The 14,411-nt window shown below is 40.2% G+C and overlaps 2 protein-coding genes across 2 annotated transcripts; both read left to right on the plus strand.

Moving 5' to 3' along the window:
* The first annotated feature begins 4,837 nt into the window (after window positions 1-4,837).
* Window positions 4,838-6,946, plus strand: LOC108649529 (dietary and metabolic glutamate transporter). Its single transcript, XM_018098498.3, has 6 exons — window positions 4,838-5,035; window positions 5,121-5,314; window positions 5,381-5,827; window positions 5,886-6,261; window positions 6,327-6,565; window positions 6,647-6,946. Exons 1-6 carry the CDS (start codon window positions 4,987-4,989, stop codon window positions 6,815-6,817), a joined length of 1,476 nt encoding a protein of 491 aa, XP_017953987.2. The 5' UTR covers window positions 4,838-4,986; the 3' UTR covers window positions 6,818-6,946.
* Window positions 6,947-9,120: 2,174 nt separating this feature from the next.
* On the plus strand, window positions 9,121-12,399 carry LOC115564999 (dietary and metabolic glutamate transporter). The gene is made up of 6 exons (XM_089258027.1): window positions 9,121-9,287; window positions 9,342-9,529; window positions 9,603-10,049; window positions 10,111-10,486; window positions 11,584-11,822; window positions 11,883-12,399. The coding sequence occupies exons 1-6, from the start codon at window positions 9,239-9,241 to the stop codon at window positions 12,015-12,017; spliced, it is 1,434 nt and encodes a 477-aa protein (XP_089114153.1). The 5' UTR covers window positions 9,121-9,238; the 3' UTR covers window positions 12,018-12,399.
* The last annotated feature ends 2,012 nt before the right edge of the window (window positions 12,400-14,411 follow it).

The following is a 14,411-nucleotide window of genomic DNA, read 5'->3' on the forward strand; positions in this document are numbered from 1 at the left end:
AGTGTATGGCTGCGTTTGTGTATGTACTTGATTATGTAAAAGCAGCTGGGCCCAGTGTCATGACATCGTCAAGTCATAACAGGAAGCAGCAGGAAGCTGCTTGAACTCTATGCCAGCAGACGGAAGCAGAGGAAACTGCAGCGCTCGATTATGTCATTCGACCGAGCTGCGCGACCGACCCGACTGACTTTAAGCTACGCAGCCTGGAAGAACGGCAACTCGGCAGCAGACTGATATTTCTTGTGTACATAGCTATAATGCATTGCACTGAAGTAAACGTGTCTCATCTTATCGCCAGCATTTTACGAAATAAACAGGTTTTAATTTTGTAATTACATATGTATTATTTATGCAATCTTTGCAGAGGCTTCACCTTTATTTTTCCAATACATTGCTGTAGAAATTCTGAGAAACTCCAACACACACCAATGGTTCTCTGACATCGTCTATCACGTTCAAGCACTTAATTCTTCAAGTTCTTTGTACAGTCTTTATCAACATTTATAATACAAGCTGTGCAAGTCTAAATAGTATTGTAGATTATGATAAGAAACCGAGGATGGTATCACTCACGGGATGGAAAAAGGTAGTGCGAAGCCCTCGAAAATCAAGGAGATCCTCAAATCATTCAGGCAGGTTATCTTCAATTACTTTATCCAACACTCTATTCCAGCATTATGTTAATAGCATAATGCATAACGCCAGTTCTTAGAGTCCTGTTAAGGCGAACATCTGAATTCGATGTTTATTGGATACAATTCCACTGTAAGTCCTATGCATTCAAATCTCTATATGAGATAATTCAATTCTTAGCTTACTGCGACAGCGACAGTTTCACTCAATTAGCAACCAAATTAACGGTGCCGTATCCTTGATCTACTGCAGTGCGCAGTTTGCGCTGCAATTTCATTTGTTTTTGTTTGCTTTTGGCATGGCCTGTGATTTGTGCGGCCAAATTATGCACATTTGTTTTTACAAGCTCGTAAAACGATAGCAACTGGAAGCAAATGATGCGAATGCGGATGCGGATGCGGATGCGGATGCAGATGCAGATACGATGCCCAGCAAGAACAGAAAATAAGCTCACATTGCGTGACAGGATGCTTCTGTATGTGTGCCGTGTATATGTGTGGGTATGTGAGCATTGTGTGTGTATGTGCTGTGTGAGTGTGCCAGTTATTAAAAGTATTGGACGCATCGCTTATTCATGCAGTGAGTGCAATTTTATTTAAATTTAATTGGCAGTTTTCTTCTCCCTGTCTCTTATTTATTGCCCATCAATAATTGAGATGATGTCAGTTCTTGTCTTTATTGTCAATTTATTTCTGCATTCTTATGCCTGGGCAGCTATAAGGCCGTACCACCAATTTTCAAATTGTGCATCAGCTGACAAGCATCTATCAATGTGCGTACAAAACTTTGCCTTTTCAGTGCGGCGAAAGCATTAAAAATCATCTAATTTATGAATGCAGCTAAGAAAGCATTTCAAGATCAACAACGATAATACCTGCTTCCACTGTAGTCAGTCATGATAAAAAGTGAACACTACGTAACCCAACCTAACCGTAACGGTAGTGTACAAATCGTAAAGTATTACGTATGTGCAATGTAAACTAAGCTGCAAATAGAAATACTCGTAGCAGCTCAAAATATGTTCTCTTCTTTATGTTGTCTTGGTGATACGAGTTCAAGACTTGATATTAATGAGGAGTATAAAATTAAGTATATATAATATTAGTATTAATAGCTCTATGAAAATAAATGAATGACGTAATTCAGGAAGAATTGTCATGTTTTAGTTTGGCACAGATTGAAGTCCTGCAGTCTTCACATTTAAAAACATGCCTGAGTATCAACGATATCAGAGACATGCAAATAAACAAATATTGATTTTCGTTAAACGAAATGGATGGCTAAGAGAAATGCTGCCACGTCTGTATACGCCTAATTCGAAAGGCGACAGCAACAGCAACAGCAACACCAACAACAAACAGCAGCAAAAATGTTTATCGAAACAGAAACTTTTTAGCTAATGCGCTAGCAAACACGCATGCCACGCCCAGTTGCCCAGTTGCCCAGTTGGGCTGGCATAGAACATTTGGTAATTGAAGCTGGCGCAGGTCTCGGTCTCGGTCTCGGTGCCGTGATAAATTCAAATGCCGCTGCGTTGCAATCGCATTGCATGACTCGGCAGCAGCGCCACAATGGCCCGTCAGGGTTGCCACCCAGTCGAACAGCCAGCCACCTTCTGGCCACCCACACGTGGCAGCGCCCTCGCCGAATGCATAGAGCTCGCACAGCCCCGAAGACGGCCAAGCGTGTCCTTGAGCGCACTTTTCTGCCACTTGGCTTCTATTTGTAATTTTAACGAGCTTCCCGCTTTCTTTGGGCCCTGCTTTCCATACCCATTGTCAGTGGCAAGCGAGGGTATAGGAGTTTAGTGCTATGCATATGTCAGGTTGTAAAAAAGTGAGTTTTTATTGTCGAATCTAAATAGTACTCAGGAACAATATATATTCTTCAGATATCGATAATTATCGATTTATGATTTCGTAACAAAAGGGACATTTATTTGTATGCCATCTAACTTTCTTTACGAAGTTTTTCAATCTCAAGTAAATGAAAAAGTAATCTTTATGTAGAGCCCACCAAGTCAACTCAGTGCCATAAACTAGTATATCTAATCAGTTGTTTAAAGTTCTTAAAGTTAACTTATAAATACAAAATGGAATCACCGAAATCTGGAGTATTTCTCAGCATAGTTTTTTAAACATAAAACATATTTGCCAAAAATAGATCTTTAAGAAATAATATTTTTTTAATCTCATTTCACACTGCAGTTAAAGGCAGATTCTCAAACAGGGTAGATCAAAGTCGGCTCACAAGACTCGGGCAAGCCTACTTGTTGTTGGGCTCATGTTGCTGCTGCTGTTGTGCTTGATGTTTGCAAAGCACAGCGAGTGTGGAGCAAGGGCCGGCTCGCAGTGTGGTTCTTGGCGCTTTTCTTTTCGACTTGCAAGTTTTTGCGCTGCGCGTCTCAAATGAAAATGAATTTCCTTCGGCATTTCCTTGTCTTACTGTGCATTTCAGAAGATTTGATAGGAAGCCACTTGCATATTTTTCCAGCATGTGCAACAATTTCCGACGGAAGCGCGCAAAACTTTCGCAGGTATTTAAGTGGCCCTGCGGCCTTCTCTTCTACCTTCTTCTTCTACCTCCTGCCATTATTTAATCCTCAGCTCAAGTTCTCAATGTGCGGCTTTCCGTTTGCAAGGCAAGGCCTACAACTTGAACTAGAGCTGAAAGAGCAAGCTAATTTATAAATATTTTGCAGAACAGATATTTACTTGACTCAAACATAACTAAATAAATGCACTTTCTGCTTTACATTATTTAATGCTAAATGGAATAACTTAAAGGGAAAACAACAAATGCATCAAATCCAACTTGATTTCTATATGTGTCTGTATATGTATGTAGATGTCTTCCACGTATACCATATGTGCTCGTGTGTCGCATACGACTGTTGTGTTTGACATGAAATACGATTTCGTATTTGCCTTACACCAATTTGCTTTTAGTGGCGGCAGCGACTCCTCCGGCGAGCCTACTCGAATTATGTAAGCATTCCACTCGACTAATTTATCATGACAGGCCTTAGCGTTGCAAATAGTTTCGTCCACGTTACAATTTTACAGCATAATTAAAGGCCTGTATTTCAGGTGGAGCCTCTGCTCAAGCGCTGCAAATGCGAGAAATGGGAAAGTGAAGGAGAAAGAAGTATGGTCACTCGCAGGGCCAGAAAAAAGGCAGAACAGGATAAATACCTAATTAACAGGATAAATACCAAATAAACTATTTCTGAATTTTATGAAGTTTTATATTCAATATGATATATTCGGATGAGAAATATCCAAGCTGAGCACGAATACTTTCTGATATCTTTCGCCAATACGATTTAATTTTTCGAATAGTCTTTAAAAGGATGTTAAGTCTAAGTCTAATAAAAATATTTTGAGCATACGGGGGGTATTTAATATTATGAGAATTTATTTGTTGAATAATTTAATTTCAAGACTTACAATCTTTATGAAACTTTCAGAACGTAATCCTAATGTTTAAATGTGTGAATATGCCAAAGTCTCTAGTATTTGAAATACGCCTGTTACAAATATGAGGGTGAAGGGGTATATTTTAACAAACCCCGAAATTGTATTTAATGCATCTTAATATACATTTTAAATTTGGAGACTCTAGCTTTAAAGATGTAGGAGAAATCATTTTATAACTGATTTTCGATAAGGGTTTAAAAAAACTATATAAAAAATAACGGAGTGCGTTATCGTATTTTAGTGATAAACTCAATATCCGCGCGATGTATACGGACTTTCTAAAAAAATTGAAGTCTCTAGCTTTTATATCTTCTGAGATCGCACAGACGGACAGGCCAAATCGACTCAGTTCGCCGCTCTGGTCAAGACTATATATAGTTGATGAGGTCTGCGAAAATTCCTTCTGCCTGTTACATACTTTTCACAAAACCATTATACCCTGATTTACCATTTTCAATGGGCTCAGGGTATAAAAAGTCAACACAACCGATAATAGTTCAAAGACATTGCGATCGAGTGCGAATTGAGGTCCCTTAATATTCCATAAAAATATTTGGGGATCAGCTGATTCATATAGCTACGCGAAAGGGCAGCACCAACTAAGCATTGTGAATAAACTTCAAAATGAATTTATCTATACACAAAAATGTGTAACATGTAAAAATCTGTTTTTATGCCAATTGTCAAATATGTCAGACATATCTACGATAGGTTTGAGTAATATGACATACATATCTACGATAGGTTTGAGTAAAATGGATGTCATCATTTTTTTATTTGTCTTGACCAACTTAGCTTGCAAATATTCATTTCAAAATTGTCTGTGAAAATTATGTATGGTACGTAGGCCAATTGCGGAGAGACAGCATACAATATGATGACAGTTGGCAAACAACCCATTTGGCAGCAACGATGCACTAGAGGTGAATACCGTACGAAATCAGGTGCTCCGAAAACTACTCGTTGAGGCTAACATTCTATTTCCTCCGATCACGCCCACCCGGCCAGCGTGCCTCCTACCAATACGCATTGTTGTAGCGACAATGGGCTTCTTTGGACTGGTCTGCGCCTTTACGAACCGGGTCTCGATTGCACACATTATCCTTGAGCTGGTTGCGCACAGGAATCGAACGGACCCGATTGATCGAAAGGGCAGCGGGGTATGTGCACCCGATGGCGGTGTGAGCGCGGAAAGAATTAATGTAGGTTGAGTGGATATGTTTACCGTTCGACGTATATTATGTAATGTAAGAGCACCCCAATCACAGCGAAGAATCAATCACGAGTGGTCCGAGTCGCTGCAGGGCTTCATTTTGGGTTGCTTTTACATCGGCTACTTTGTCGTCCACATCCCCGGCGGCATGCTGGCCGACAGATTCGGTGCCAAGTGGGTCTTGGGCATCTCAATGCTGTGCTCAGCGTTGTGCACTATTTTCACTCCACTTATAGTCGAAATCTTCCACGAGAAGGGCCTGATAGCTGTGCGTATTTTGATGGGAGTCGCACAAGGGTCGATTTTTCCTGCTCTTACCGTACTACTATCACACTGGGTGCCCCCGAGGGAGCGCTCGACATTGGGCGCCTTCTGCTACAGCGGAGTCAGCGCCGGCACCGTGGTAAGCAACCTGGGCTCTGGCTTCATGATCCACTACCTTCCCTGGGGCATGTGCCTCATAGTGTTTGGCACAGCGACAATGTTCTGGATGATCGCATTTGTCAGTATTTGTGCATTTACAGCTAGTCTAGCTCCCGCCCTAATGGTCTCTAACATAGGTCCTAATATGCGCCAGCACACCAAACGAGCACCTATTCATCAGGCCAGGCGAAAAGGCTTACCTGAAGAGGCACATACCAGTGCAGAAGGAGATCCTGTCAACACCCTGGAGAAGGATATTGTTCAGCAAGGCATTGATTGCATTGGCCATCTCCCAAATGGGCCACGACTGGGGATTCTTCGCGATTGTCAGCTACCTGCCCAAATATATGTCCGATGTCCTTCAGTTTTCTATACTCTCCAACGGCATCATGACCTCCTTGCCCTTCATTGCGCTGTGGCTTAGCTCTCTGATTTGTGGCTTTCTGGCCGATTGGCTAATACGCACCAGACGAATGACGCTCAATGTGGAGCGAAAAGTATTCACATTCATTAGTGAGTCCAAAGTGTTTAGTCTTTCATGGCTGCACCGAGCACTTACAAGTTTTCTGTGCCCCTAGGCGCCTTTCTACCAGGAGTGCTCATGGTCGTAGCCTCGTATGTCGGATGCAATAAGAGTTTGGCTGTGGCATTCTTCACGCTCTCGCTGTTCACGATGGGCCCGTTCTATGCAGGCCAAAAGCTAACGCCCATGGACATGTCGCCCACTTATTCGGGAACCATTATGGCCATCTGTAATGGACTGGGCTCGGTAATCGGAGTGGCATGTCCCTCCATTATTGGCATCATGACAACCGACGTAAGTTGAGTAAACCATATATGTAAATATATTGATATATGGAGCGGGAACCCCTACAACCATGTATCTGTCCCATTTCAGACTACAATGAGGCAATGGCGCTCCGTATTCTGGCTGAGCTTTGCTATTCTGGTCTTCTCCGGCATCGTATTTGCGGTGTGGGGCACCGCCGATCGCCAGGCCTACGATCCAAGGATCCAAAGGCAGAGGAGGCGCAAGAGATCGCACAAACCATTGGACGTGTTTACTTGATACCTGACTAAATGTTTAGTTTTATCGATTTGCAAGCTACTTATGATATTTGTATATATGTAATATGATGTAACTATTTTCTACGCCCTTTTTACGACAACAATAATTTAACTTTTGCATACCTTTTCATTCCAGCATGTCATTCGTTTACTCCATTAAGATACGTTTAATCCGTCATCGATTTGCCGTCGGTTTCCCCTTTTAATAATACGCGTAAACATAAAGGTGTCACGATAGGTTCCACAAATCGATATATGGCATATGTACGTATGCGTGTGTGAATGGGCGACAGATAGGCGTGACTAGAGTAGGTGGGCGGCTCAAAATTACTTAATTAACACATTCATTCCGGCAACGGAATTCTAACTGCCGCCTTAAAGTGCATACCGATAATGGACAAGTTGTTCTCAGTCCCATGACTATATACTATATACCCTTCACACATTAAAAATAGGAAATCAGGGTATAATGCTTTTCTTCATGTGTATGGAACAGGCAGAAGGAGGCGTGAGAGAGCCGATAAAGTATGTGTACGCTTGATCTTGGTCTCGACTGTGTTCATATACAATGTCGATTCGTCCGTCTATGCCATACGCAGTTATTGTTATCGATATTTATCGATCACTATACTTCTAAGAAAACTCTGAGACCGCGTACACAAGATTCGAAATTCTATAAACTACATATAAATATATATTAAATGTGCTGAGACTCTTTATAGCATTATAATTGGTTTTCGACAAGGTTTTAATAGACACAATTGATAGCTATCTTGTCCGTCTGTCCGTATGTACGCAATTTTTTTTTCGGAGCTGTTGAAACTAGAGACTTGAAACTTGGAACACATACTAGTGTATATCTCCGATTTATAAATTGTTGAAATTTTCCCAAGCCGCCCACTAAGGGCGGGGCAGATCTATAATCATATTAGTTGAAGAGCTAAAAAGCTGCAATTACGAATGTAGATCCACGTCGACCACTCAAGGTCACGAGCTATGGTGGGGGCGTGGAAAATCGGATAAAACTGTATCTCCTTGAGTTTAACAGCTAGAACGCTGAAATTTAGCACGTAGGCTAATGTTATGATTCTATAAGGATTAATGACTAAATTGTATTTTTACGCCCTCTACCATTAGAGCCGTGGCAAATTGGACTTGAAGATATAGTGATTTCTTTAATTCTGCTATGTACATATGTCCGCCCACAGGGTGCGTGGCAAACCGCGAAAGTTTATACCTCCTAAACTATAAGAGCTAGAAGCTTTAAATTTAGATTGTTAAATTACTAATAACCTTCCCTATCGACGACCCAATAATAATTATTACGCCCCTTTAAGGGTGGGGCATATTGATTAATATTCTGTAATTTTCGCATTTTTTGAGCATAAGCATCCAAATTTTGCAGTCAGATTACCGTTTGCTCGTTCTAAGAACTTGCTACGCCTAGTGGGGGCGTGGCAAACAGAATTTTCTACAGTATTATACCCTGAACCCATTGAAAATGGGAAATCAGGATATGATGGTTTGGTGGAAAAGTATGTAATTGGCCGAAGAAATCATCACAGACCCCATAAAGTACATATATTCTTGATCAGGACGACGAGTTGAGTCGATATAACCATGTCCGTCTGTCCGTCCGTTCGACCGTATGAGTGCGTCGATCTCAAAAGATACAGAAGCTAGAGAGTTGAAATTTGGCATGCACACTCGTGCATACCATAAGCAATACGAGTTTATCTTGACCTGGAAACTTCAGATTTACTGTGTATATACACATGATGAATACAAACATTTAGTAATTTACAGATTTTGGATACCGCACCCCCTTCGCTCACAATTCGCAAAAAACACATTTCGAATACTAGAGACTTGTGCATTGGAATGTACATACATTTGTATGTATTGAATGTACATACATAATGATTACATTCTGGATGTTTCATTAAGATTGTACGTCTAGAAATTAAATTATTCAACAAATACGTCCTCATAATATTGCCCACTCTGCAGCGCAGTCGCTGCTTACTGCACAGTTAGCAAAGTGCGTTTTTATATGTACGTGCGTCTGGGTGCATGTATGTATGCATGTATGTGTTCATAAAAGAAGCGCAGAATAATTAGAATACCAGCTTGGACGGCTCAGGGTATTTCTTACCGTTTGTATTCAAGATTCAAGATTTTGCATATTGGCGGATTAAATCTTATCGTGACTGTTTTTAGGGTAATTAAATATTGTGAAATGAAATTGTCATAGAAATAGTATGTGTATGGAATATGTGACAGCACAAATTGAAATTGTATACTTATTCATACATACATATTGTTATTTTCAAACTTTTCTATACACTTTCAAGCAAAATTATCAATAAGCTCTAAATTTGCTAAACGTTTTTTTTTAATGTACTAAATTCATAACGCTTAAATGGAAAAGGAAGATAAAAGACCTGAATGGGGACGCAAGTGCGGCGAGGGTAAATATAAGAGAGCATGTATATTTCATAAAATGATTATGACCACGTGACCAGGCTGCTTGGTCCCGCAACGCATTGCTGTGGCTCTGCTGGGATTTTTCGCGTTACTGTTCGCGTATACGAATCGTATCTCAATATCCCATGTAATCGTTGAACTGGTTGTGCCTAAGCTTCGAACGAATGTTACAAAAGGAACAGTATGTCCCGGTGACAAATCACTTTCAACCCACAAGCTATCGGATGTAAGTTGACGAAAGCAGAAATGATTTATTACTCCGCTTTTATATTGAGGAATACTTTCTTCTCTGACTATAGTACGCAGACAGATACCGTTGGTCTGAGGAACTGCAAGGGTTTATTTTAGGTAGCTTCTATATAGGGTACATAATAACCCATCTGCCCGGTGGCATACTAGCTGACAGATTTGGAGCGAAATGGGTCTTAGCCATCGGCATGCTAATATCCGCCCTTACCACTTGCCTTACGCCAGTCGCAATTATGTACGGTCACGAATGGGGCTTGGTTGCGATTCGTATCATAATGGGACTCGCGCAAGGACCCCTCTTTCCAGCTATGACCACTCTGCTCTCCCATTGGGTACCCAAAAAGGAGCGTGGCACATTGGGCACCATCTGCTACAGCGGCGTGACCGCAGGAACGGTCTCTAGCAACCTTGGCTCCGGCTTAATGCTGCATTCAATGAATTGGCCTATATGCCTCTACGTTTTTGGTTCTTTAACAATTCTTTGGGTAATACTTTTCGTAAGTATTTAGTTGGTGATATACACTGAGCTGCTGATATTTCACGCTCGTATCCTCGCAGGTAATAATTTGCTACAGCAGTCCCAGCCTACATCCATGGATCCGAACGAAGGAGAAGATTTACCTAGAAGAGCAAATACCAATGAAAGCTGAAAGGCCGCCGATACCCTGGAAGAAGTTGTTATTTAACAAGCCATTGGCAGCAACGATTGTAGCTCAGATAGGACACGATTGGGGCTACTATGTTATGATCACCTGCCTACCCAAGTTTATGGCAGACGTGCTTGGGGTGACCATACGTTCGAATGGCATCATGACTTCTCTCCCTTTCGTTGCGATGTTTATTAGCTCGATTAGTTGTGGCTTTTTAACCGATTGGCTAATACGCACAGGCAGAATGTCTATTAACTTAGAACGAAAATTGTTTAACTTTATTGGTGAGTGATCTTGTACTTATTCAGCTTATGCTCAGTCTCGCCGTATCCGTCCGTCCGTCGGTTCGTACCGCCGTACAGAGATTTGGGATGACTTTTATATTCGCTTCGCCTTCAACACGGATAAGTTAATATCGGTTAAATCCAAAATCCAGCCAAAAATCATATTAGTCGAAGAGCTGGAACGCTAGAATAGAATTTAGATTCGTGTTGACAACCCAGGATCTAAAAACTATGGCGGATATATCTACGCCCAGTAAACCGATCACTAAACTGAAACACTGAAGCGCACATAAGCTAATGCTACGATTCTATAAAAATTGATATAAAATTTATACATACATATATCTACTTCAATTCGGGTCGTGACAAATCGAATCTGAAGATATATTGATTTTGCACGTTTTTTGACCGTACGCATTCAGAATTTGCAGTTAGGCTACCGATAGCTAGTTCTAAGAAGTTCTTAGTAAGAACTGTCCAAAATGATGTGTCTACGGCCAATATATGCACAGTTTTAACGGTAGTCAATCGATAGATGTAGTCTTTGTTACACTTCTCTAAGAGACTCAGAATTGAAAACACGCGTTTGCTTACGCGCTAATAAAATATGCAACAGTATTGAATCTACATTGTGTTTTTACTTATCAGTTAATGTGACGCACACCACTGGTTGCTTGATCAGGTAGCTAAAATAGATTAATTCAATCGCGATATCCTTGAAGGCGCGCTTTTGTCTGTACGAATAGAATAGACGATGAATTTGTGCACATTTATAGGAAATCGCGCTGATCTGCGGCTAGCTTGGAGCTGGTATCCAAAATATAATAAAGCAAAATTATATAAATTATACCTGTAATTTGACGATCCTAGCTCCAAAGATGTACTAGATATAAAAGGGAACACCCCAATTTTAATGGGATCATGTCCTGCATTGATAGCGTTTGGGCTGTGAAGCAGCATTTTCAGTCGGTAACGCTTGAGAGTTTACTAAATGTATGTGTGTAAACTTGTAAGATCCATGTGTGAGAGTCCTCGTACTTTTTTCAGTTGTTCAGTGTCTTGCATAAATGATATACACTTCTCCTTTTCTTACCTAGGTGCCATTGGACCGGGAGGCCTAACAGTCGCAGCGTCGTACGCTGGCTGCGATGTCTATGTAGTAGTTGCACTCTTTGTTTTAGCTATGTTTACAATGGGTGCATACTATGTCGGCCAAAAGCTCTCGCCAATGGATATGTCACCCACTTTCTCGGGCACTATCACGGCCATCTGTAATGGGCTTGGCTCTCTGGCTGGCTTGGCAGCACCTCCTATTGTCGGATTGATGACACCCAATGTAAGTTAAAGTTACGGAAATTAATTTTATTTTCGACTCGTTCATTATTGGCAATTACAGACGACAGTAGCTCAATGGCATGGCGTATTCTGGCTGGGCTTTGTAATATTGGTTTTGTCAGCAATCGTATTTTGGATTTGGGGCACAGCCGAGATACAGTCGTACGATCCCAATGCCCCAGCGAAAACAGCGTAACTAAAAGACTGATAGCACTCCGTGAATACACTACATCAGGATATTACTGACGAAGAGAGGTCTCGAGCAAAATTATTTATGTGAACCTATTTGTATGCGCGTAAATTGGAGTACACTGATTTTAATTTTCAAAGGCGAAGAGGAAAATTATATATGTGGCATATAAGCTCTTGATCTTCTGTTACTAATCATATGACAGAGCTGTCATATAAGACATTTTTATGCAATTACCGGAATTTAATTAGTCTAAGAACGTGTATTATCAAGCTTAACTCTTTAAGTCAAAAAAATTGTTTGACAATCTGTTCTTATACAACAAACTATAAAATAAACAAGTAAGAAAGCTCTAGTCGAGACTGCTCGACTACGAGATCCCCTGAAACCTTCGAGCAACTGATATTTCAATAATAATTCGCACATACACACGCACACATACACACACACGCATACAAACAAACACACGCATATACAGGCGATTGCGCTTGGGTTGCGCTGCAGTGTTGGCGATATTATGAGAACTTATTTGTGGAATAATTTAATTTCTAGACGTACGATCGTAATGAAACTTTCAGAACGTAATCATGAAGATAAATGTATGTGTATACCGAAGCTCAAGTCTCTAGTATTTGATATACGACTTCTACAAAGATGAAGGTGAGGGGGTGGATATAGGGGCGGGGGGTAAATTTTAACAAAAACCGAAATTGTATAAAGTACGTCTTAATATATACTTAAAATTTGGACACTCTAGCCATAATGATGTAGGAGATATAATTTTTTAACTGACTTTCGATAAGGTTTTTTATCGATAAAAAAATATCGGAATGAGTTATCGTTTTTTGGTGATAAACTCGATATGCGCGCGATATATACGGACATTTTAAAAAAAAGTTGAAGTCTCTAGCTCTTATATCTTCTGAGATCGACGCGTTCATACATACGGACAGACGGACGGACGGACGGACGGACGGACGGCCGGACAGACAGACAGACGGACAGGGCCAAATCGACTCAGCTCGTCGTGCTGATCAAGAATATATATACTTTGTGGGGTCTGCCACGCCTCCTTCTGCCTGTTACATACATTTCAACAAAACCATTATACCCTGATTTCCCATTTTCAATGGGTTCAGGGTATAAAAATACGAAATGAGCTCATTTCGAAAATTTGTGCTTTTCAGATTTATAGTGAATACAAATACTAAATTGTAAGTAATACAGTAGAATTAATAATGACTTTCGTTATAGCGTCCGTACGGACGTCTAATACCTATCTGTCCGCCTCTCTGTCCGACTCATTCTTGTCGGCAGAGCTGTAAATTGGGACTGACTCTTGCTAGAGCCGATAAGTTTTTAATATATATAAATAGTGTAGTCACTTTCCTCAAACGAAAATTGATATACATACCCATAGAAAGGGTAACAAAACGGTAAAGTCTGATGAGCTGCGTAAACCAATAATTAAGTTACTGAAGTTGCGAATATACTGATTTATCAAAAAATAATTATAATACCCTTTTGATTCTCTACGAAAAAATATGTATCAAACTTTAACTTCAAAATTGGCGAACTTGTAAACCAAAACTAAAATCTTTTCATGTCAGTTCTATAGCCGGAACACTTAAAAGCCGGACAAAAATTAAATCAAACTCAAACTCAGAAATCTACAAAATAATGATTTTAGATACGTTTTTGTATGTCCCGCGAGGACCATAAAACAATTACCCCCATATGTTTAAAACCGTTTGTGCCTTTGACAGGACGCACAGGCTGGGAGAACTGAGGGGACAAAGACACACACAAGCAGGCTGATGCGTGAATGGCCTGGTAAACATCAAACTGACACACATGCACGCACACATACTCACATACACACACAATTGGGGAACTGTTGACTGTCTATGATTTCTGTTGGCAACTTTTGGTTTGCCTTACCTTGGACATTTTCAGCTGTATTTGTGTAAACATTTTGACAATTTGCGTGACATTAAATATTGATGTTTGGTAAATATAGATACTCGCTGTTCGCAGATTCATTCGAATGAATTACGCATACGCCCCTTCGACAGCGCTCAAAACAAATGATATTCAATTGTGACATGTTTTGGCAATAAATCCGATTGTGTTTCTATTGCCAAATTTTAGCTAAAAAAGTGCATATATGTATGTATGTGTATATATATACATATATTTTAACTTCTTGAGGAAATTCTACTTTAAACACTACGGGGACCAACGAAATTCTAGAGTAACAATAGAGCATACGTGATATTCATCTACGGTTAGAGCAAATGTCTAACTACTATTGGTTAACTTTAGAGTTGAATGAGCCTAGGGGGTATGTTCCAATAAAAAATATATTAGTACTATTTAAAAATTTATAATATAGCTAAA

Source organism: Drosophila navojoa, chromosome 3 (assembly GCF_054131105.1).
Source record: "Drosophila navojoa isolate 15081-1374.11 chromosome 3, UAZ_NAV_1.0, whole genome shotgun sequence".
Taxonomy (NCBI): Eukaryota; Metazoa; Arthropoda; class Insecta; order Diptera; family Drosophilidae; genus Drosophila; species Drosophila navojoa.

Coding starts and splice junctions, on each gene's coding strand:
- LOC108649529 (XM_018098498.3), top strand. CDS start 4,987: ATGATGACAGTTGGCAAACAACCCATTTGGCAGCAACGATGCACTAGA. Junction 5,315..5,380: donor TGAGCGCGGAAAGAATTAAT/GTAGGTTGAGTG, acceptor CCCCAATCACAG/CGAAGAATCAATCACGAGTG. Junction 6,566..6,646: donor TTGGCATCATGACAACCGAC/GTAAGTTGAGTA, acceptor GTCCCATTTCAG/ACTACAATGAGGCAATGGCG.
- LOC115564999 (XM_089258027.1), top strand. CDS start 9,239: ATGGAAAAGGAAGATAAAAGACCTGAATGGGGACGCAAGTGCGGCGAG. Junction 10,487..11,583: donor AAAATTGTTTAACTTTATTG/GTGAGTGATCTT, acceptor TTTCTTACCTAG/GTGCCATTGGACCGGGAGGC. Junction 11,823..11,882: donor TCGGATTGATGACACCCAAT/GTAAGTTAAAGT, acceptor TGGCAATTACAG/ACGACAGTAGCTCAATGGCA.